The sequence below is a fragment of the Amblyomma mixtum genome, chromosome 3 (genome assembly GCF_055824585.1).
Source record: "Amblyomma mixtum isolate Tamu chromosome 3, ASM5582458v1, whole genome shotgun sequence".
NCBI classification, from domain to species: Eukaryota; Metazoa; Arthropoda; class Arachnida; order Ixodida; family Ixodidae; genus Amblyomma; species Amblyomma mixtum.
The window spans coordinates 411,601,003-411,625,993 of NC_143014.1; the positions used below are offsets into that span (position 1 = coordinate 411,601,003).

Here is a 24,991-nt window from a genome sequence, read left to right on the forward strand (position 1 = left end):
CGCAGTTCGTGCATTATAGTATGCGTTGAAAGCCCCAGATACTTCTTTCCTACCTTCATGATTGGGGCAAATTTAAGCTTGCCAGTGTCACTGACATCGTATTTATCTGGCGTTCAAATTCCTAGGGTAACTACTATATATGCCATGACTTGGCACGGCAGAACCTACAGACCGATTGCCTATAAACTCGTGCAGTGAGCCCAGCTTACTGGCTTCCCGTCATGGGAAACCATTAGGAGAGAACGTTGGCGGAACAGGGAATACAAAATGCGTTTCTTGCACGGTGAACTGTTCACACTTGAAGGTCAGGACTGCAGCGCGTCCTTATAAGCGAGTGTGTACTCAGTGGCCTAATGCGAGTGTATGCACGTTCCAAAGATCTCCAATAAGATGCAACTTATGCAAGATCGGAAATACACCGCGTATGACGGACTGCCAAAGAATAATACTAAACACATTATCAATGTTCCACTTGGGTGGAATTTGTTCCAGAAGAGTCGTATTAAATAGCTGCAGACAGGCGTCCTACTTTGCCGCATTAACCATGTAGGCGCTCCTTGGTAGGCGGTACGTTTACAGCAGACCTGTTGTAATATGAATTGACTGAAATACGCTTCTCGCTCACTTTGGCTGCAGTAGCATTAAGAGTGACACCTGGCGAAAATTCCGGCGTTATCTGTTTGAAGACAGGAAATTTTCTCTCTGTGAAGCCTCGGCGAGTAATGCCTTCGGTCCTACAGGAGCGCCCCCACCCCAACTCTACCCTGCTTCAAGAAGCCCAAGCAGCAGCGGAACGAAAACGCGACGGGAAATAGAATGCAAAGACGCAGTGGCAAAGCCAGCTGCCCCTTAGAAGCACTGCTCACCAGCCACCTCCCCCACCCACCCATTAGCACCCATGCCACCCTTGACCCACCTGTCCACACCATCTACACCATTCAAAAGCGCCACCTACCGCCCACGTGTACCCCCCAGGAAAAAAAGAAAAACTTGTCGCATGCGTCAAGTCTCCGCTTAGAGTAAAAACATCCATTAGATTAAAAGCATCAAAGTAATCATCGAGCATAAATCCAACTGCTGTCGCAGCTTTCTGGTATCAGGTTTCAAGATCGCCGTGTCAGTTTTTTGCGTTCTCGCTCGCAGGGTAAGTGAATGGCATCCGTATTGCCACATAATGCACAGCTAAAGGGCGCATATCTGACGACATTGCTGAGTAGAAGTTATATTATCTCAAAACTGAACTATATTTAGCACATTCTATTCCAAACTATATGTGCAACGTTGGCCCTGGTTTGCAGCTGCGACGTGCTCATTCTGGAGAAAGATGCCTAAAAAAGGAACTATGCTTGCGCCGTGCCTCACTGGTGCTGATCGGCACTGTGTGCTGTTCTGTCCTTTTTCGACCACACAAGACGGCATCCTGTTTGGGCGCGTCTCCCCTAGATGATCTCATTCAAGCTGCCCCCAAACGAAACGTAATCAGCACGTCGCACGCGCCGACGGCGCAACTCGTTCGCTGCGTTATTGCTGAAAGTGGTTTCTTCGTCCGCACAAGGGCACCCGACGTCGAGGTCAGAGAGAGATACACCAGCCTCTGCGAGGGTTCGTCGCGCGACAGAGTCTGAGTGGGTACGTGGTGGTGGTGAAAACTTTTAATTTCTGAAATAGAGTTTGGGAGCCACAGAGTGGCCACGCTACATGGTCGGCGTCCCTAGTCCGGGACACCGCATGACAATGCCCCGTCTCTAGCCCGTTTCACCAGAGCCCTTTGGGACTCAAGCGAGGAGCAGTTGAGAAGGGCAGTCTCCCATGCCTCTCTGGAAGGGGTAGGGGAAGGGGGGAGGTGGGGATTTTGAGTACATGCCCACACCATGTGGAAGATATCACAGGTCTCCCCACAGTGTGGGCATCGCCCATCCGTGTTAGGATCGTAATGCTTTAAGATTGCAGGACAGAGTAGAGTACCTGTCTGCAGGCGCCTTAAAGTTCGCTCCTCCGTCTTACTCAGCCCCTTTGCAGGGGCCGGGAAAAGGCGGTGGATGTCGCTATAATGCGTTATAATGTCCTTGAATCGCAGCAGCGGCTGGTTAGTCTCCGAGCCAGAAGAGCTGGGATGAGGAGCCCGGTGAGTAAGCGCTCGGGCAGCCGCGTCAGCGGCCTCATTACCTCGTAAGCCCTGGTGGCCAGGAGCCCAAATGATTCTTTTGGGTGTTGGATCAGTGGCAGTCCGTCTTAGAATGCAAGCAGCTAAGGGGGAGATCTCCCCTGCCAAGTAATGATCACATGCTTTTCGGGAGTCCGTAATGATGATTCTCGAATTGGCGTGGGCGGCAGCAAGCGCTATCGCTACTTCCTCGGCTCGCATTGAATTCGGGGCTCGAAAAGAGAGTCCATCAACGTGCATTTCCTGGTGAACGACAGCGGCCGTGTAAAATCCCGTGGGCGATGGGCCTGCTACGTCTACATAATATACACCGGGTCGGGAGCCGTGTTGTCTCTCAAGAGCCCGAGCCCGCGCTTGTCGCCTGTTTACGTGCATGTCGGTGTCCATGTTACGGGGGAGCGGGGAGACCCAGAGCATATGGCGCCACAGTACTGGGATACGCTCCGCCTCCTCTGGAGTGCAGTCGTGTTGGATGTGTAAGCGGTTTAGCAGGCGGCGCCCAGGGGCCGTCTGCATGAGCCGCGTGTATTGGTTCACGAGGTGGGCCTCCCGCAGCTCCTGGTAGGAGTTTAGCACCCCCAATGCCTTGAGTTTGGCATTAGAGGTAGTCACCGGGAGATCCAGGGCTCGCTTAGTTGCCTTGCGGATGACAGCGTCTATTCGCGCCTCGTCTTGCTTAGTAGTGCGGAGATATGGCACGGCGTAGAGGATCCGGCTGGTCACGAAGGCATAGACGAGCCGAAGCGCGTCCCTGCCCCGCAGACCGCCCCGCTTGTTGGAAATGCGGCGGATCATGCGCCCTACCTGTTCGCCTACTCTCTTGAGTTTCAGAATGGTGGAGTCCGGTCTGAGTCTGTGGTGAATGAAAAGGCCCAGAATACGGAGCTCCTCCACCTCTCTAATAGGACCTCCTGACAGAGAGATGTGAATTGCTGTCCTATCCTTTGGGTTCGCTCTGACATGCAAAAGCTCTGATTTCGCTGGAGCACATTGGAGCCCACAGTCAATGGCATACGCATCGACTATGGAAGCGGCCTGCTGAAGGCGGGCCTCCATGTCCCCAAGGCTCCCCTCAGTGGTCCAAATTGTAATATCATCTGCGGGTGGAAGGCATTCAACACGCGTTATATGAGTGGGTACGTTGGAACGGGGTCTGAGAGTATGAGAGACTAAGGAGTAGCACAACAGAAGCGTAGCCAGAAAGTATTCACAGATGAAGAGAGACAGTTTGGGGTTGGGGAGAAGTGCGGATATTTCCAATCAGCTGTACTTAATAGCAGCCCCACGTTACGAGCTCTTTCAGCTGCTTTTGCTACCCTAAGTACAAACTTGCGTTTGTTGGTTCATCGTTTACTGAATAAAATGTAGTTGGAGCTTAGAGATCGTTGTCCACATGCCTTCAGTGTCGTTTTTACTCTACTTAGATGGTAATTTTTGCTCTTGCATCGTGTGTTCTGTGGCTGCCCTAGCGGAATATAATAAAACGCGGCGTGCTCACACCGATAAAACGTCGCCGATGTGAGAGCCTGTTCAGCTTTACCGGCAAGACGGCAATACAGCAGTTTCCATTTCAGAAATGAGTTGGCGAATATTACCAAGTGCGAAGGTATAAAATGGCGGCCTTGCTTGCAAAAACTCGGTCACCGTTCGGCCCTGCTGGATGCGCGGTACACACCAAGCACAGAGCTGTTTCGACCGCAAGTGTCGGTTTCCATGGATCAAGAAACAGTCGGGTTGTTTTAATTATGCAGATGGGTGCTGCCACTGCCAGGTGCGAGGAGCAACGCCCACCTATAAAGGACATGTTTTCAAAATCGTTACCCAACCTCTTACGAGCTGTTTCTTTTCAACAGTGCATTGCTTGAGAAGTAAAAACTGCAAATGTGGAACAGCACAGAGACACTTCACGAAGATGGAGACCACTGGATCAATAATTACCTAACAACGCCTCCACTTCGGTTGCCCTGAATGCCAATGGAGGTGCCTGCACCGGTGGTTACGGCGTTCGGCTGCTGAGTCTTAGGTCGCTAGATAGAAACCCACCCGTAAGCCGCATGTCTACGGAGGAGAAGTGCAAGATCGCCCATATACTGTGCGATACGTCAGAGCACGCTAAAGAACTCCAGGTGGCCGAAATTATCCGGAGCCCTCCAGACGGAGTCTCTTGAACACTTGGGTTCTTAACATGAACGCTTGAACACAAATAACATGAACGCTAGGGTTCGTAACCACTTATTCCAGACTCTCGTGCTTAGTTTTACAACAACTAACCCCCCAAAAATAGACCTTCCAAGAAAAAAAAACTGTTGCTTTCAGGACTACTAGTATGAACCAGAATTGGACAGTTAAACCTAGGAAGTACGCGCAAGCAACTGCAGACATATGCTGCAAGGGCTCTTTGTATCCCGAGGAACGATGAATCTGCTGCGAAGAGGTCAATATTTGGCAAGAGGTCTTGTATGTTTATTTGTAACGTGTATATACGGGAAGCACTCTGTCATTATCAATTACTACGAAATTTAATTTAGACAATGAGAGCCGTTACCTGCAAAATAAATGTTTGCCGGCAACTGGAATGTGCTGAAAAACGCATTTTTAAGTGCTTTGTTATTGTCCGGTTTAGTACACATATAGGAAAATTTGAGAACCACCATCAGAAGAAGCTTTCGTTAACGAGCGATAGTACTGTGAATGCGCTTTGTAACTGATAAGTCTGAAATTCACTGGTATGGTGCATGCGGGACTTTACGTCCGGTCTCTGCGCGCGGGCTATGTGGGCCACCGTAGTGGTGGGATCAAGTGGCCAACTGGAGTACTTTAATGTGCACTGGCATGGCACAACGCACGGACTTGTTTGAGTTTCTTCACCCAAAAAAGCATCAGCCGCGGCTCAGTAGTCAAACGCCAAAGCCACTAAGCCACCGCGTCTGGCATGAAATGCTGTTCCTTCAGACGTTTCTTCAGGCCATCGAAACGGTTCGCTGGACGAAGCATTCGCTAGAGGCGAGGTTCGACTCAGCATGAGCGAGGGAGCGCATAGGGAGGCGACACTCACGCTGGCACTCGTGGGCGTCCGTGGAGGTGGCCCTGCCCCAGGCCTGGTCGTTGTACAGATCCATGCAGCGCTCGCAGTTCTCGCCCGCCGTGTTGTGTTCACAGCGGCAGAGCAGCTGCCGCTCGTCGCCGGGGCCGGCAGGGTCGCAGTACATCGCGTGGCCGTTGCACTGGCACCTGCATGCGAAGAACGGCCGTCAATGGTGAGGCGCTCGACGGGGGCACTTCAAAAGGACTGCACCGGCTACGCATTGCCACACGTGCCGGCCGAAAGCAGAGAAATATGTGCACTCCGTATCCCGGCAGTCCAAGACGTTCAAAGTTGTTGACAGAGGTTTTCGCATCGACGGTACTGGGCCGCGACCCCAGCCGGCTTTAAGTAACGCAATGTTTCGAGAAATTAAGCGCCGTTCATAGGTGTTCGCAAAGTGCTGCCACTATAGAGCCTACATGGCCGGAAGATGGCGCTGGCTCAAACAATGTATTGCGCCAGGCTGGCTTTAGAAGGACACTGGGGACAAGTCCATTCCATTTTTGTACTTGGCAAAACTCGATTATATGGGTCTTTGTGAATATACAGATGTTTGTATGCAGATGGGTCAGCAGCCGAGCACCATAGCCACTGGGCCGCCGCGGTGGCTCAGTGGCTATGGTGCTCGGCTGCTGACCCAAAAGACGCGGGTTCGATCCCGGCCGCGCCGGCTAGAATTTCTTTGGAGGAGAAATTCTAGAGGCCCATGTACTGTGCGATGTCAGTGCACGTTAAAGAACCCCAGGTGGTCGAAATTTCCGGAGCCCTCCACTACGGCGTCTCTCATAGCCTTAGTCGCTTTGGGACGTTAAACCCCACAAAACCAAACCAGATGTTTGTATGGCAGCAAAAGACCATAAGTGCTGAGAATATTCGATTTAAAAATGACTTTTTTCCTGCCGCTCGATTCAAACTCGTGACATAAAAAACGGCAAGGACTCTGTGATCACCGTTTCGAAATGAATGGCATTGTAGAATAGCCTTAGAAATCCGCACACAAGAAATAGGCCTTGTCGTCATCGCAGTCTGCTTCTGAAAACGGCCTAGTAGTGGCGACAGCTGTTTTTTATTTGCCTTCCCTAGCTTATAAAAGCTCCGTTCTCTGCGAAAGCAACTTCTTTGATATTATGATGCGGCAATCTGTCAGTAGAGACCAACCTGAATTTGTAATCGGGTAACACCTCTTGAAGCAGGAACCATTGAGGGGAATATTGTCCCGAAATACTTTTTTTTTTTTTTGGCGCGCCAAATGTGAGCACTACACTGTCAGAAGTGGGGTAAATTATTCTTCTCCTTCGCCTTGACTTACGCTCTCGAAATAACCCGGTGCTTTTGTCCGTTGTTTTCTGTCTCCCTGCGAAGCATGCTCACATGTGGCGCAACGATGAACCGACGGCGCGCCAAGGTTCCACACAGAGCATCAACATGTGGAAAGCATAAGCGACAGGTGAATGAGAGAGAGATATGCTTGTTTGTGAGCGCTTCGCGCTTAGTAGGAAACTGACAGTTGGCTCAGAGGCTCTCTCACAATACCGTGGCCCACAAGTCAACTCTTCGTCGACAGCGCGTGCAAGAACAAATCTCTAAAACCTACCGTTACCTCGGAGCACTGCATCGACACGAATTGAAAATAGTGAGGTATATAAGCCACTTTTTACAGTTGGTGCAGCAAGGTCGATAAGGTACGGAAGATTCAGCTGAATTTTGCTTAATTTAATCGGTTGCTGTAATGTAAAGAAAAAAATATAGGCAGGAAAAGAAAATGCAGGCAGTGTGTGCAGCGGCCAAAACGCTTTGCTCTTGCATCGTGCTGAGAGGCTCAATCCCGTTATTCACTATTTTTCACGCGCTTCCTGAGTTATTCAAGGCCCCTGTAGGTAGGAAAGCAACGAAAGAAAGTAAGCGTGAAGAAAGAAAAGTGTCTGCTTTTCTCACAAATGCACCCACTGAAGCATGTCCCAATCGGATGGCGTAAGACACGGTAAGCGAGAATGGAAGCGCATTTTTTTTTCTTCTTAACACAAGCTTCTCCCGCCCACATCTTCGTCTTTCGGAAACTGCGACGACGACGAAACGCCCGCGCACGCGCCCTCCCTCTTCTGCCTAAGAGGGAGGGCCCTCCTTCTGTTGTACTGAATGGCATTCGGCGACGTGATACGTGGACAACTGGGTGAATGTTGCTACGTGACTACAAACTGATGAGTGCAGAGCGACATGACAAATGATGATGGCATCATTTAATGGTTGTGGGTTCAGCGTGAGCGCTCCGCCCGCGCCACTGCCCGCTTTTTCGTCTTCCTAATCCGAGACATGACCCGGGGCCACAGAGCGATCTTCCCGATCCTGACTAGGAGTCACAGGACATGCCAATGTCGATGAGATGCGGGACTTCACGATGGATGAGACAGAATGGTTGTAAGGTGTGACAGGATGGATAGATGTGAGGGCGAAGAGCCGCCACCATGAAGGAGATGGGCAGATGAAGCCCGGTAAACGTAAAAAAGGCTGCACAGCCAACGGTTGCCAGAAGCTAACGGCCGAGGCCCGTGGGCGCACCCAGCGGCAGGGGCGGAGTAGCTCTGTTCTCGTGTCTGGGAGGTCAGTGGTGTCTCAGGTCGTGTGACAGCGGTCGTCGCTCAATGGGGCCGTAATGGTCGTGTCTTCTGGTCTCAGTGTTGTAGGCGTTACCGAAAAAAAGTAACTAAATACGTTACTCGTTACGCTAAAGAAAAAAGAACGCGTTACCGCCCTACGTTACCTACAAAAAAAGGTAACGCGTTACCGTTACCGAAAAAAAGTATCGCAAGTTACTTTGCCGTTACTGCATGGCCATAAATTTTTATCAGTGCGTCATTCCTATAAGAACTCAAGAAAACAATTTTATAAAGCTCATATTTCACATGATTTCAACTCCACGAAGAAAATATAGCTAAACTAAACAAATTTACAGTAATTCTGGTGTGCCTCTGCTTACGAAATTACTCAGAAATTGTGTAGCAATAAGGAAATGCTTAAATTGCATAGTTCCGGAAAAAATATATTTGCGTGCATACACAATTTTTTTTTTCACTTGAACCTGCATAATTATCGCCAAAATGCGAATGTTTATGTCAAGGTGTTCAAGGTCACCTTCGCTCGGTTTAAGAACTCAATTAGCAGAAACGTAGCCGCAGTTGCAGATATAAATAGGCAAAATTTATTGCGAAAACAATGTTGGTAAACGGAGAAAGTTGGATGGACAGTGTTGTTGAGCAGAAAATTTTTAGAAAATTTAGTATGAGGTAGCTCACTACTGCCGGCACAGGAACAAAGGCCCATTTCCTTCTTTTTCCTCTACTTCGGTGCTACAGCCTGTTGACTGCAATCCCCTTTTCTGTGCTGCTCCATTGTACTCTTTCGACGCCTCTCTTGGGGCCATCTTGAAGTAAACTGGCGACAATCCTGAGTTTACTCAGAAGAGGGAACTGCTTCCACAAAGAATGCGAGAGTGTCGCCTGGGAAAGAGACCTTTTGGTTGGAAAACAAGCTCACGGAGAAACTGACTTAGAGATTTCTGCAAATGGTTCATTGGTGGCTCGGCATGCGTCCACCCTTTAGGGAGTTGGGTGTGTGAGTGGTTTGGGGGTGAACAAGTGTGCGAATGCGTGTTCGTGCTTTTTTTTAGTTGAGTGCGTTGTCAAGGGCAAGTGTTTTCTGGCATGCATGCGAGCCGCAACAAGGGTCGTCGAGAACACCTGGAGACTGTTTATTTGCAACGTCATTTTCGGCCTTTTTTTTTCTGAAAGAGAGGCGGAGGGGACAATTGAAATAAAAAGTAACTAGTAACGTGAAACCTCACGTTACCGAAAAATGTTAACGTAAGTACGTTACCCGTTACAGTTCCGAAATGTTAACGAGTACGTTACCAAGTTGCCTAAAAAAGTAACGCGTTACAGGTAACGCCGTTACTTGTAACGCGTTACCGACAACACTGTCTGGTCTGAGCTGGGGGACGGTACGGGGGACAGCACCGAGTGCGGGTTGAGTCTTGCAAGCTGCGTCAGAGCCGAGAGTGCGAACCCCGAACACTCAATCAAATACCTCGGTGGGCGAAATGTTCTCAAGCTCAGGGGTCGCTATGGTGAGGGCCGCCAGCGCCTCCATCAATTGCTATATGACGGCAAGCAGATAAGTGAAGAAGGACATGACAGGTGATGATGACATCACTTACTGGTCGCTGGCGCAGCGCGCACGAACGCTCCACCCGCGCCACTGCCCGCTTTTTTGTCTTCTTAGTACGTGGCAATAATTCCTTACCTGGTCGGATTTACAAATCTCCAAGTGTTCAAGCATGAGACAAACGAACTGGGCGCTACAGCGGCCAACCTTAAAAAAAATAACTACGAAAATTTGACCCTTAGTACCCTCATAGTAATGTCCATAATCTGTCTAAGCAACACTTTGTGAGCGGTTTAAATACAAAGCTTCCAGGCGCATGTATCTATGACAAAGCAGGCTTTTTCCTAATTTGTGAAATATCCCTTCAAATTTTGTGGCATTACATTTCAGATGAGCGAGTTCACACCTCTCTCTACCACCCCCGAAACTTTGCCTTTCGTTCTACACAAAGCAATCACACGGAATCCATCACTGGACAAAATTCCTCAGCATAGCGACAGGTGCGGGTTTATTACAGAAAGGCAGGGGCGCTACCAGCTCTCTACAAGAGAAATTTTCTGTGGAAAAATCACAGCTACCACCATTTCTGCGGTGAATAAAGTGCAAGAAATACATGGTGGAAACCGCACTGCCCTCAACCGCTCCCCCCTCAAGCGTAACTTTAAGTTCACCCCTGCATAGCAGGGCAACACAGCCGCCCACGTCGAGTTCACTGGGCAGCCTATTTGGGGCATGCAATTGACAGTTAAGCTCTCCCTAAATCCGCCCTTCGCGCGAAAGGCTGATTTATGTAGCGTGAAACCATGCGATATGAACGAGAGGCCCCGAAGAGTTCTTTGTCTCGGGATGTTCGGGCTCGAAAAACAAGGGCAGCCAAGCGGGGAAAACTTTTCGAGCAGGCACTCACCTTCCACCGACTGCCAGATCAGCGATGGCGTAGTAGTAGGAGCGAAGCACTTGCTTGTCGCCGAAGATCTCGTCGCCGAACGTGTTGAGCCTGGTGAGTACGATGCGAATGGCTGTGGCTGTCACCCACTCCTGCAGGGAGAAAGAATGACACGATTTGAGGGGGAGGAGAATGTTACGAGCGTGCATGGCTTGCTGTCTGTCGTTTTTATACATGCAAATCGGGGAAAATGCAAGAGCGGTATATTTTAATTTCCTTAAACTGATACCGAACAATGCAGGAATAAATATCGGACTTGAAAACGCTGTCCCGTATGATAAGCTGGCTTCGCGGCGCGTCTCATCACAGGCATTATTCTTGATGTTCGATAAAGGAAACGTGGTTTCTCTGTTTCACGCACGCTGCCTGGCGCTTTTCCGTTTAAATGCCTCAACTGAGAGATTTAAACTGCTCTAGTGAAAAGACGATGCGACGTCGTAGGAACTATGTGACTCCGTGTTTCGCCAACGCACTGGCTGCGCCCACCTCTCACCCGTCAGTAAGAATGAGGGTCCAATGGGATGCTCTTCGATGAGGCGTCACGGCGAACTCTCGGATGCCAGGGCAGGGAATGGTTTATTTATATTGCATACTGCAGCCTCTGGCGAGGCTATTGTAGGAGTGGGATAAAATACAAAGAAATAACAATACAAAGAAATAAAGAAAGCATTCATACAACATTAGGATTAGGCTTGTAAGAATTCTTCTAATCATAATGATTGGATGTTGCCTGTTAAGGAATTCAAGACTTCAATAGCATGAAGGAGAAAGCTGTACTTAATGAAGTTAGTGTGGGGCATAAAAGGGCGAAATGTTTAGGACGTATTGTCTCCTCGAGATGAAGGTTTTGAAAATGTCAGATAATTATCTGGCGAAGAAAAACGAGGTGAATTGACTAAAGTGTACATGAATTTGAGGAATTCAAGACGACGACGCGCAGCAACAGTAGTGAGGCCTATTTGGGGAAGAAAAGTAGACAGCGAAAAATATATGTCAAATCTCCTGCATGCGAGTCGCACGGCCTCATCGCAAGGATGAGGTTGGCTTCGTCGAGAGGAAGCGCGAAACGGCTTTCACTTCAATATTCCCCGCCTTTCATACGCGTAGCTTGCAAAAATAGCGCATCGTCACCCGATCTACGCACTGCGACTGATTATTTAAAATGATTGAACAATGGTGACAGTATTTTAAAAGAGCCCTACAACACCATTCACTAAAGCTGCAGTATGTCTGGATTCCGCTACACATATATCCTCCAGGGAAAAAATTTTTTTAATGCATCTTGTAAAAGCTAATGAGCATGCATTGGTTGGGAAATAAGGGGCTCGCTATTATACAGGGTGTCCTAGCTAACTTGGACCAAGATTTATAAAAACTAAGCGTTCTTCAGAACTGAAAACACCTGGATGTTGTTAGGATTTATCTAAAGTTACGGTACCATTTTTTTCACTCCTCCTATTTGAATAATTAGTCGAAATAAATAATTGAACTTTTAAATATAGCTTCATACGTTCAGGTGACAATAGGAAAGTTGTGGAGCGCCGCAAATATTGTCCAAACCAGGCACTTCCAACGAGATAGACTTCGCGTGGCTGTTTTTATTCGGGAAAAACGAAAGCCCGCGGAGTTTAAAAAGTACCACGTGACAGCGTTCTCCGTGCGCCTCGATGCGCCGCGATTACAGCGCTCTCATCCGTGTCTCGTAAAAAAACATCACTCGCATCGCGCCTTTCGTGCTGCCCAAGACAGGGCTTCGCGTTGTGCTTGGTTCCAAGATAAGCGCCAGTGGGTTCTGGCGACAGTTGAAAGAAAGCGCGGCTCCAATTTTTCACTTTAATTCACACGACGTTATGAAGCTTGTTATATCCGTCTATGCTTGTCAGGATCTTGCTCCCAAATTCAAACTCATGAGATTGTCATCGTTCCTCCGCATGCATTCTGCTAACGTGAGGGCGCAATTATCGCCGCAGAAACGAGAGCTGCGCTTTCTTTCAACTGCCGCCCGTACCCACCGGCGCTTATCTTAGAACCAAGCACAACGCGAAGCTCTGTCTTGGGCAGCACGAAAGGCGCGATGCGAGTGATGTTTTTTTACGATACACGATGAGAGCGCTGTAATCGCGGCACATGCGGGCGCACGGAGCGTGCTGTCACGCGGCATTTTTTAAACTCCGCGGGCTTCCGTTTTTTCCGAATAAAAACGGCCATGCTAAGTCTGTCTCGTTGGAAGTGCCTGGGTTGGACAATACTTGTGGAGCTACACAACTTTCCTATTGACACCTGAACGTTTCAAACTATATTTAAAAAGTTAATTTATTTATCTCGACTAATTATTCAAATAGGAGGAGCGACAAAAACTGGTACTGTAGCTTTAGATAAACCTTAACAACATCCACGCAAATTTCAGTTCTTAAGAACGTTTAGTTCTTTTTTTAATCTTGGTCCATGTTAGGTGGGACACCCTGTATATACACACGAAGGAAGCCAACAGTCACCGAAACAATGGAAAGCATAGAGAAATGTTTGTATTTTTTAATTTGCGGAGTTAATCAAAGAAAAAATTATGGTGTAGTCGTTTTATCGCTGAACGATAATTTATTAGAAAGTAGAACAATAACAACTGCATGCCACTAGTGGAGTTCCGAACCCACGACCTCCAAATTTCGCGTACGGTGCTACCAACCGAGCTAGGGCGGCGGCTGTCTATCTAGTCTTCTACCTTCAGGGGTATTTTTGTTGCGAGTAAGCTAACCTTGTGAGTGTTTACTGGTTGCCTGCAGGAAAAATTTAAATTTCAGCGTCTTCACGCCTTTCTCCCTCATCTCGTCACTTTTTGCGCGCTTAAAGGCAGCGTTCCTCCGGCTGGGCTCGGCTGTCAGCGTTAATCGAAATACACATCTCAAGTCTGGGTCTTTTCATGAAAACACAAAAACTTCCACAGCCGCGGGCGCAACGGTTCATCCTTTCCGAGTTTTCTCAGTGCTCGCTCCTCTGCGCCCACAGAAAGATGTGACGACGTCTTATGACGTGCGCTTAGTTAAATAAATGAATGACACAATGTGTATTTAAATTAAATTACAAACACTCTCACGGTAAAGCACGAGAAACTTGAGGCTATTTGGCCGCTGGCAACAGAAATCTGATTTAGAGAAATCAACTGATTTGGAAGGCTGCCCAGAGCGCCCCCATTGCAAAAATATTCTTCCAAAGATGAATACGTTGAAGCACGTTTACCCTTTGACTTCGAATAGCATTTAGACAGAATAAGGGACGTGTTTCAGAAACGTCGTAAACAACAAATGTGCATTGTACGCGGGGTCTGACGAGGATATGACCCATGGGAGAAAAGCCCGTGACCAGAAACGTCCAAGTGACATCCACGCCATCCCTAGATATTCACCTTGTGAGCGCTCAGATCTAAAAAGAGATGCAGCGAAGAATGTCACTTCTTGTCGACTTGCTTCCAGGAACTAAAGCACACAGTCTCAAGACTCCACGCTCTCTGAGCGTTACTTTTGTTTGCTTTGTAAGAGAAGTGCCGCAGTGAATTTCTTCGCATTACTCGCGCGCTCAACGGAACTGGTCAAGCCCACATAACGTCATTCAGAAACTTCATTTAGACGGGCATATTATGAAAGAAGCTTTCTTGTTGGCAAGGCTGGGTGTTGTTAGTGTAAAGAAAAATATGAAGGGTCGCTTTTCAGCCGGCCTGCTCCAACCAGTTTGACTAAAACAGCATGAACACATTATCACGGCACGCGAGTGTCGATGAATTCGCCAGAGGTTTTCTCTATTTCGGCATTTTGTAAAGAAATAAAATCTGCGGTGTACGGGCGAAGGTGTTAGAAAAAGGGAGGACATGGGCCCCTGGGGCCACCCTTTTGGGCAACGCAACGGCTAGTGGGCGTAAGTTTCATTGCGTAAGTATCTCTTAATTTTGTTCCTAGTATAACAATGCTTCGTTTTGAGTAAGACTGTTTTCTCCTTGAGTGACAGTGTCACATCCGCTCCATTGTCGGCAGTGAAGCTATTAATTCTAATAATCCAAGGACCCTTAAACGTGCCAAAAGTTGAATCTTTTATGATCTCTCTGCCGTTTGTGCCTCCAAAGAAATCGTTTCGGTGAACGAGTGTTGACACTGGAAAAGAAGACGGGCGCCTCACCTGCAGCAGCTTGCTGTGCTCGAAGTGGAAGGCCGAGGGCCGACCCTCGAGCGTCGAGAAGGCCACGTTTCCCCCGGACAGCGGCGACAGGCCGCTGAACTCTCCCGTGCACAGCGCCCGCGTCTCGTTGTCGCGCGTCGCGTACGTGCTGGGCCGCAGGCCGTACGTGTCCTGGCACGTCGAGCTGTAGTACTGGTACGGCACCCACGGCGAGCCCGGCCTAGTGCGCTTGTAAATGGCGAAGCTCTCTGGCCGCATCGAGTGGAACTTGAGCCGCACGTAGGTGATGTCGAAGGCGCGGCCTGAATGGTGGTCGGGGGAGGGGGCAAAGAGCGCACAGTCAGTGATCAGGCGCGATGAAACGCACCTGAGCATACGCGAGGCCTTAGGCGAGCACTATGAAGAACTTCCTCGAAGACAGCAAAAAGTAGGTGACGGTTTAATTTTAATTTCATTTCATTTGCCCAGAAAACATCCTGGAAAGGTCCCACAGCTAAGAGCTGATGGAACAGCTTGACGAGGCCGAGGAACCCTATCGCTTGGCAGATGGCGGTACAACTCACTCTAGGTACAACAGCAAAGGAGAAACAAGATCGTGGCAATTAACAGCGATAACCAAGCTACAGAATACAAAGAATTGTACAGGAACAGACCAACATAACATTGCATATATTCATTACCTCTCGACGCTGTAGCAATAACGAGTCATTCCTTGTTCTGGTGTCCCGCTGCGCTTCTACATCGAGCGAAGGCAGATACAACCACATGCGTCACATTTCACTGAAGGTAAACCCCCCGTATTGACAAGTTTAACGTACGGTGTCGCCGCCACGCGGCCGCCCTCGATACCATCCGAGAGATGTTACTGACGAACGGTGCCTGCCTTGATACGGCGTTGCCCGTTGTTGTACCCGAGCACACATTCCGCTGGCCTCTACGGAAGCCAGCGCCGTGCGCCCGTCATTGCGCAAAGCAAGCCCGGACTCGCCGGCGCAGACCCTTCCTCCTCCTTCTCTCTAGCGTCGGCTCGAGACTCATACGACGCTTCGCTCGCAGCCCTTTCCAGGCTGCAAACGTTCAACGGCCGAGCTCCTCTCGGTGGCCAGTGCCGTGACCTGATTGGAGGGTTCGAACGGCTGGCTGCCGCAACGGTCACCGGCGGCTATAAAAACAGAGCCGCACTCAGCCGGAGCAGCAGACGGGTAGCAGTCGAGCCATCACGCCAGAGACACGCTCTCCGCAGAGCATCGCCCTTCTCCTTTGTGCTAGCCCGTTGTGCTCTCGGCCCTTGTACCTATCATGTAAAGTCCTTGTGCATACTGTACATAAACGTACGTTGATTCACCGTCGCCTCGACCGTTTCTTCGCTCAGCTCTGCGCAACAGTGGCAGCGGGCTGAGATGCTCCAGTCCCAATAGTGGTGGCAGCGGTAGGATGCCTAATCCTAACACCGCCCAAGTTGTGTTCATTTAGTTAGTCGAGCAGCGCTAATGACGTATCATTGCGTCTTAGGTTACTTTTTGCCAATGACCGCAGTGCTCGAACTGCGCGATCAAAGACGAGTTAAACCTGTGCGCATTGTGTCAAAATTAGAAGCTCAAGAAAGTGTGCGCATAATCAAGCTTCGTATTGGAAAGCCTGTTACAATGGCTATGGTGGCTTGCAGTGAGCATTTCAACCCCGATAATTCCTTCTGCACCACCACCAGTGAGCAGCGATTTGAATGACGTAAAAGCCACGAGGAAAACAATTTTCAGCAGCTACCACTTGACTGACCACGCAAGGGCTCTTTTTAAAAAATTAAAAGCATTTCCCACGCGTTTCAATGTATGTAGGCTCTTGCACTCTGTACACACTCTGGCTTTGGTGCGAATCTGGCTACTACAGAGTTTTAGAGATCGTTTGCTGAAAAATGTTTGCGTCAGTGCATGCTCGCGGCTTACGCCAATAAATATCATTGCCCACAAGCGGTGCTAGAAAACAAAATAATCTTGACTAAAACGTGCACTGCAGACTGCCACTGCTACTTCGTATCTGTGCTTGGTTGTTGTGTCCAGACCACAGCTCCTTCTGTTGTACTTGTCTAGGCAGGCAGATGCTATGGAGTATGTATGTGATGTGAAAAACGAGGCCGGTGCCTGCGAGCTTGGAGTATACGCATACTGCGGGCATGGATGCGTACTTTGCGAAATCTTTCAACGCTGGAGTCCGCGAATACAGGAGAATCGGGCAGGAGTTGAAAATTTTCTCGCACGCTTCCACAATAGACTTTTCCCCGTATGCAAACACGTAACGACTATTGGAGCGTAGCCGAGAGAGAGAGAGAGAGAGAGAGAGAGAGGGAAAGGCAGGGATGTTAACCAGAAAGGATTCCGGTTGGCTACCCTGCACAGGGGAAGGGAATGAGGGGAATTAAAGAGGAAAGAGAGAAGTAACGGGAAATAATCACAGTCTGTCAATTAAGGCAGTCGCTCTCAAAAAGCGAAAGAGTGCCTTGTAAGCCTTGATGGCAGTTGACTGTTGTGGCCACGGACCGAGGATCTTGGCCTCTGTGAAAGGGCGAGGGTCCAGGCGGTCCAAAGCACATCGCAGCTTATGTCTTTCGGCTACAAAGGCAGGGCACTCACACAAGATATGGGTGATTGTCTCATCAAAGGCGCAGTTCACACAAGAAGGGCTGTCGGCCATCGCGATCCGGAAAGCATACTTATTCGTGAAGGCAACACCGAGCCATAGACGACACAGTAGGAGCGTAGCCGAGCTGATGGGAAAAAATTGCCCATTCTGGCCCCTGCATGTTGTCTGGCCCATCCGTCACGCGTTTGCCCGTGGCATTACTTCTCGCGATTAGAACGTCCTCGGTACGTGCCGCACCTGCTGCAACAAGTTATCAGGAGTCGAGTGTTCCGCCCAGCGGATCAGACAGACCTGCGTCGTGAGGTTTCGATCACACCAGCGATGTCTGCACATATAGAGGGCTTTTGCGCTGAGGGACGATACCGTAAATGTTTTGACGCCACAGCACACAAAATGGTCCGCGTTGAGAGCTTCATTACCTTAAAAAGGCAGCACAATCTCGCCTCGCCGTGCTAGAAGGCCAGTGAATTTGAGGGAAACTGCAAAGCGGCATTAGGCAGCGCAGCTCAGCACAGTGCAAGGCTAACCCTGCTGGCCGATAATCTTCCGGGCAGCCATTTTAGATTCTTAACGCTGGCCTCTCTAGCCCGTGAAACTCGCGAATACACTAAAATCAAGAAATAATCTCATAACCTATCTGAATAGAACCGCATGGCAGCAAAGAAAAGTTGTACAGCTGTCTTAATCATTCGCAAGTGAAGGGAAATTCGTACTGATCGGATGCTTTCTTTTCTATCTCTGTGGCCGCGCTCAGGCATATGTTAGTGGCAATTATTACACTGTTTACAGTCGTATGTAACAACCGACTGCTCTAGAAAAAAAATGGTAGTGGAAAGACGCATTATAAGAGCCTTGAGTTCGAGCACCTTGCGAGCTGCCGTCCTCTCAGACAGAAGCGGTGACAAACGCACTGCTGTGCTGTTTCCAATGGGTACAACGCCGGATTCTTTGTCCCGTCAAAATTTTTCAAAGCAGCAACAATCCGAGCTCCAGCCAGAACGTAGAGGCGTGTGTTCAGCCAATTTCGCCTGCGCAAGTTTGCCAGCCGCGAGTGACTCACTGAGTGCGCATGAACGCTGCGTCGTGGTTTCGAGGACATACCTTTCGTTGCGTGAAAAAGAAAGCGGAACACGAGAAAGAGAAAAGCGAAAGTGCTGCGCTCAAATCATGTTGGGAGCAACTGGCCTTTGACGCAGCTGGGCGCAATTTCGGTCAATTTAACGGTTAAAATGCTTAAAATTACACAATTGACGCAACAGTCCCCCTCCCCCCTCCCGTAATCAGCTAGAAATGCCGCCAAGGGCCTATTATGTATTAATTCGACCAGGACCATCACGATGCCGTCATATATGTTGGTTGGAGAGTTAATAGGAGATCCCCACAGGACGAACAATCCAGTTCGCGAGAAGAACACAAATTAGTAAATGTCTGGCATATACGTCTGCATAGAACGTATGTTGTGTGTGTCACGCGTTTTTGCATTGCTGACAAAGTTGATGGTGTCAGCAAGGCGAAGGCGGAAAGCGCGCGTTGAGGACTGCCTGCTACCTACGTACCTTGGAACACTCAGACGCTGCTTGGACCCCCCGGAGACGTGGCGGTTGTGTTCTGTGGTAGGTGAAGGCTCTCAAGAAGCGCGTCTCACACGGGCAAGTATTGCATCAGTTGCCTTTGTCGTGCTTTTTCGTCACCGCGTTGCATTGACTACGCAGCGTTTGATGAATGCACTCAAGTAATTCTTATTGGCGGATTGTAATGAGAACGGAATTTTTTTCCTAGATACATTAATCGCTTAAGTCCCCCAGAATTTGTAGTGTTTAATGTAGTCGGTTTAAAAAGGCCTACTAGATTAACTCCGGCCGTTAAGCTTCGGTTATCGCAGTAACCGACGCTGCAGTTAGTGGCGCAATAAAACACGTACTCACAGAGGATGTGAGGGGGCTCATAATGATTTAGAGAGATACAGGCTTTCGCTCTTGGGGAAGCACAAGTGCCTCTCAAACTGCTCACATTTTCGATAACTCTTCGAAAAGAAAGGCGCACGACGCCTTCCTCAGCGGTGGACCGCCCCAGAGGAAACAAGTACTGTACTTTGTGTTGACGGGACTGAAACGCCAGATGTGTAGTTTTCCTCTTCGCAGAAACATGCAGCAGAATTTCGACCTCAGAAAGCTGTAAATAACGTTGGTGGTAAAATCTGCATGACCCGTAGCACACAAAACAAAAAAAAATCGAAAGATTTTCTCAAAATGGCGAACAAATATAACTGCCAAAACTGCAAAAGCAAACTGCAGCGGATATTTCAATGTCGCTGGTACTAAGAGAAAAGGAACTTAATTGTTGAAGAGCCGAAGTTGAAATTTTCAATAAATTTATTTCGTATGCGCACGCATACGAAATAAAGCTCCCCCCCCCCCCCTCCCCTTCCCTCTTCCTCCTAATTTTTTGCTGATGCGAAGACGAGCTAATATGATTATTTCGTCCTCCTCGATTACATTGACTAAAACTTTGACCTGCATAAAGGCCACACGTACCTTAGCATGGTACGCAGCTCGGCTAGTTAGAAAAAATCAATTGAAATTAGTGGTTTTGAGGAAAGGAAACGAAGTAGCAGTCTCACTTCACAGTACAGCACACTTCACTCAACAGCGCCGTGACGGAAGGGAGGAAGGTGGGAGCGAAAGATGGTTTATTTGGTTTAACGTCCCAAAGCAACTCAGGCTATGAGGGACGCCGTAGTGAAGGGCTCCGGAAATTTCGACCACCTGGGGATCTTTAACGTGCACTGACATCGCACAGTACACGGGCCTCTAGAATTTTGCCTTCAACGAAATTCAGCCGCCGCGGCCGGGATCGAACCCGCGTCCGGGATCGAACCCGCGTCTTTCGGGTCAGCAGCCGAGCGCCGTAACCACTGAGCCACGTAACCACTGAGGCGTGGGAGCGAAAGAAGAAAGAGACCACCTGGGGACCATTAACGTGCTCTGATGTTGCAGAGCACACGGCCACCTTTTGCGTGTCGCCTTCATCGAAACGCAGCCTCCACGGCCGGGTTTGAACCATTGTAGACGAGAGCCCAAACCACTGAGCCATCGCGTCGGGTCGGCTAGCTGGAACCCTTCACTAGTAGCAGTGAGAAGCTGAAAAGGCGTTCAAGCACATATGACTACAAAATAATCCCTTTGTCTCTTTCTTCACAGGGGCTTATTATTTTTATTTCTTTTTAGGTTGCCCCAACCTAATATATGTCTCTTTTTTCATAGGCCCGTTATACTTACTGGTGCGGGCTGAGACACATATTTCTTTTTTCTTTTTTAGTCCCAATATAACCTATGTCTCTTTCTTTTATCATTTCCTCTATAATTCCCGCTTCTCCCTATCCCCACTCATCTTTCTTTCCTCACCCGCGGTGAATCAGTGGAGCGGGAGAGGTTGTCCTCTGAAACCTCATAGCCGTATTTTGCGTTTGCCTGTGTTTGTTTACATTTTTCACTTCTCTCTCCTGTGTGTGGCACATACCATTAATTGTTACAAGCATGCAGCTCACTTCACGAGTACAGCTAGTTTAGTACTCGCGCATGCTAAAGAAATAATCAGCCAAAGATACGAGGCAACAAGTGAATACTGTACACCATAAGGGTCCGCACTTATCAACTTGCAGATTTTCACAAGTGAGGCGCCCTAAATGGACCCTTCGCACACATATTTATTTGTCTTCAATCTCAATTCTGCATGCCGTGTTAATACACCCAATGGCGGAACTGCAAATTAAATGAAATATAAGTATAGATAGCAGCAGTTCGCGAGTTCTATGAAGTGGAATATATGTGAGCGTGGCTCCCATGACAGCATCGTGTCCACCTACACCTTCTGTACATTATTCTCGTTTTACTGGTGGCCATTCACGCCATTATTAGGGCGACGAACAATGTGAGAGAGCCAGCCTAACGAGCTATGGACGCCGTTTGCAGCGGTGCTGTCTTGTACAGAGGCCTTCGCCGAGGTTCGACTTTGGCGAAACACGAAACGCTCCCGTGTGTTGTGCGATGCCGGTGCGCGTTAAAATCTCCAGGTGGCCGAAACTAATCCGGAGTCCTCCATTACGGCACCTCCTCCTTTCTTTGTTCCTTCGCTCCCATCTGTACTCCTTCCTTTAAGGCACGGTTGAGGTGTCCACTGAAAAGCGAGACAGTTACTGCGCCTTTCCTTTCCCGATATCTAATCTTCACAGTCGGGCCAGTCGGCTACGCCTCAATGCGGGTGTTGATGCGGCAAAGCTCACCGCTACTAGGCAGGCGCTCTCTTTTTTGTAAGCTCCTAATAGGCTCGGTTCCGGTGTCCGCCCAGGAGTGAGCCAGGTGCTGCATTTTGTCTTTCTCCATAACCTAACCACACCGAAGTTCTCAACCACCTGAAAGCTCCATGATAGGGTGCCGTGTTTAATTAAAAGGCCCCTGGAACACCGTGTTCCGAAACCATGACTGCACTTCTTTAGATCTCTGGACACATTCGTGAATTATGTAACGTCGGCGGGGCCTACACTGAGTAAATGAAAAAAAATAAATATCTACCTAGGTGGAATTTTTTTTTGGCTAACAAAAGATGACGACAGCACATGCACGAATTAGAAAGAAATGCAAAAAAAAAGCAACACAGTGTCACAGGATTCGCAGCAATACGCAAAACTTGCACGCGCTTTACCGGGCCAGCCCGTGCGTCTTTTAGCCTCCTCTCAAAGCTCATAGAAAAAAAAAGAAGTGACAGGGAAAGGCGCTGTGCAGCCGACCAACGCTGTTCAAAAGCCTCCTTGTTAAGTATGAAGATATTGTTATGAGATTTTTGGTGAAATCGCGTCAATCGTTTCCCCAGCTGTATAGCATGGGCAGAGATGCCATCAAAACAGTTTTTGGGAACCTAGAATTCGCACCAACGCCCAATTGTTTCGCACCCTAAGCACACAGCGAGGAACTGAAGTGTGTGCTCCGTGCTTGCCTGCGTGCCATGAGCACCACAAAACTGAATGTCAGGATGCGCCCCTGCGCCTCGAAAATTGAGCTTTTTTTCATAGCTCCCGAGTTTCAAACACTTTTGTGGCCATCTGTACGTTCCCATTAACGTTCGCTGTGCTGTCGTGGTGTGCCTAGCCATAGTTTGCCGACTCATTTTGCATTATACTATACCTGCTGTTTCCGAGAAGGTGATTAGTAATTTTTAAAAACAGGGTTTTTGATGCGAAGAGAAGTTTTTTGCGGCGTTGTAATACCAGTGTTGGCGGACGTCAAAAAACAGGCGAACCATGTTACCAGTAAAGTGGTTAACTAAATTGTAATAGTTAACTTTTTAAATATTGCCGATGGGCATCTGATTGCAATTAGAGATTTGTAGCCGGCCGTTATTAACAGCCATATCAGTTCTTAGTCACAAGAAAACTTTCCGATTTTTCGGCATTGGAAAAATGGTACGCTACTCAAGGGCACATTTAGATGAAACTTTTTTATTTTGCCTACTGTTAAGTTGTTGTCAGTCTCCACGTTAGGTGGAGACTGAAAACGAAATCGCCCAATCGTAAGGTTATCAGAGAGCGCAAGTCAGGGCATCGACTTGCGGGCTTACATGGACCAGGTCTGGCTTCATATTTTCTGCGCACGGCTATAGTGCGCTACAAATTTGGAGTCAGTCGGGCACTAGGCATTTTATCATGTGTATTTCACGCCCAACATGAGCAATGACATTTAGCGCACGTACACAACCGCGGCTCGTGGCACTCAGTACCAAATCACTTCCCGTGCCAAATATGTTGTTCTCGTAAAAGTTAGCCGAGCAAATAATCCGTCAAGTGAGCGAACGAGTGCTGGCAGACAGGGAAATAAATTGCGAAATTTCGAGTCACTCTTGAGTGAGCGCAAAACCTCCCAAAGCTACTCCTGGGCCCCTTGTACTCTGCTCGCAGATAACTCGACATCGCGCAGGCCTTCACCAGGTGAGAACAAAGTGCGCGCACGCACCAACAAGTGAAGCCGGGCTGTCTCACGCATTGCTACTTAAGGGCAAAGGAGTATAACAGCTCTTGTCCAAACCGCAAGAGAGTCCCCAAAAGTTGCCACATGCAGCCGCGCAAGACGACAGCCACGTCCTAATGTCCCTGCCGGCGCTCTCTCATTGGTGTGCGGGGGTAATATTTCACGCTTCCCGGTTCATGACGGCGAGGCGCGTTTTCAGGCAGCCGTCATCCCATCTCGCTTCTTTTCCCGTACGAGCGAGAAAAGGGCGTCCATTGGTCGGGCGTCCCTCCCTCGTGGCTCGGCGTACCCGCAGGAGGCGCCTCGTGACGCAACGCGGCCGGATTCCGGAGCAATGGGCGCACAAGGTCTCGGGAGGCCCGGCGCGCTTAGCGTCGACGTCGCTGCGTGACTCGGTCCTAGCGGTGCACAAGGTCGGGAACAGCCCGGAAGCACCCTCCCCCTACGCGGCCGGAAGCCTTGACGCCACATGGGAGGGCTGCGAGTGAATGGGGACCGCAGTGGTGGCTGCCGTCGGCGCCGACCGAGAAATCAAGGGTCAGGAATTGCGTCGTTCCCAGGGCACGGGGGAGGGGGGGCAGGCGATTGTCTCTCTGCCCCCTAAGCGACTAGGATTGTTAACACTGCCGTAGTATTGGAGCACAACGTACGACGACACAAAGCCGTTCTTCTGAAACTAAGAAATTGTGTGCAAAGAGTGGTGAGAATCATGTACTACATCTTGCAAAACTAATAAAAGGCACAGAACCCAAGTTCATCATAGTAGACGCAAATAAATGTGGTTGGTCCCAACGCCTAGAATGACAAATGTAACTCAATAGTGAACAATGTAATTTTACCTGCTCTCCTTATAAAATAAAGTGTGACCACATTTTAAATCAAATTAGCTTATTAAGTGATAGCTTCAAGACAAACTAACACGAAATATTGCACATCTGTTCAAGTTAGAAACGGTTTTTTATTACATGCGTGTTTTTTCTTTGAAATAACATGTCTATCGTTGTTTTCTTGAAGTGTTCATGTTAGTTTCTTTGTTGGTAGTTTACTTTGGTCCGCCGCGAGCGTGACATCGCCGCCAGCATTGGGATTAGAAATAAGATCAGCTTCGAAGGCAAGACAGTAATAAAGCTTCCCCCTCAATTCCTCGTTCTCCATTAAGAGAAAATTAAAAAGGGTTATTTATCTACTTGGGCATTCCACGTCAAGTACGTTCTTCTGGAGCAACACATCAGGGCTGCGACTGGCAGGAACAGTACGTCGTCTTAGGTGACAGGGTGTGGTCTTCATCAATCTGCAGTTTTGAACCAGAGCGGTCACATATCAAGGCGATATGGAGGAGAACCTCGTTCCGGTCTTCGAGGTCTGCATAAAATGCGCTGTTAAATGCCGCAATTCATTTTTTTTTCTTCAACGTATGCGCGGTATTCAATCTGCTTGAATTTCCCGGTTACATTCGGCCGTACTTCCGATGTTCTCGCTAGTGCAGCTATACGAAATGGAGCGGCAGGCGGGGTGCAGAGAGGAGGTCAGAAGACCCTCTGCACTGGTCTGGTTTGCTCCTCGTATTGATCTCTGCAGAAGCGGTTTAGAACTCAGTTTATGCCGTTAGCGTTAGCAATATTAGATCACTCTTGGTGCTGCAATTTTCATCTGTGACCAAATCAGAACATCTGCCAGGCTGACCGGGACAGCCTGAAAGAGGGTGAAAGACCACTACTCGGATGTATTGTGCCGCTTCAGGAAACGCAGTAACCGCTACTTGGCCTTTTAGCAATTATTGCCAACATTATGAATGACTCGAATTGTGACACAATCTA

At 48.8% G+C, this 24,991-nt stretch overlaps 1 protein-coding gene across 2 annotated transcripts in view; it reads right to left on the reverse strand.

The window, feature by feature from the left end:
- The window catches only part of LanB2 (laminin subunit gamma-1), a 121,976-nt gene that overhangs the window by 48,099 nt on the left and 48,886 nt on the right, over positions 1-24,991 (reverse strand). For both annotated transcript variants that reach the window (XM_089584830.1, XM_089584829.1), the window contains exons 2-4: positions 14,518-14,819; positions 10,315-10,445; positions 5,220-5,395 (exon numbers count right to left, since the gene is read on the reverse strand). In XM_089584830.1, the coding sequence (XP_089440956.1) occupies positions 5,220-5,395; positions 10,315-10,445; positions 14,518-14,819 (609 nt within the window). The remainder of the gene's footprint in view (positions 1-5,219; positions 5,396-10,314; positions 10,446-14,517; positions 14,820-24,991) is intronic.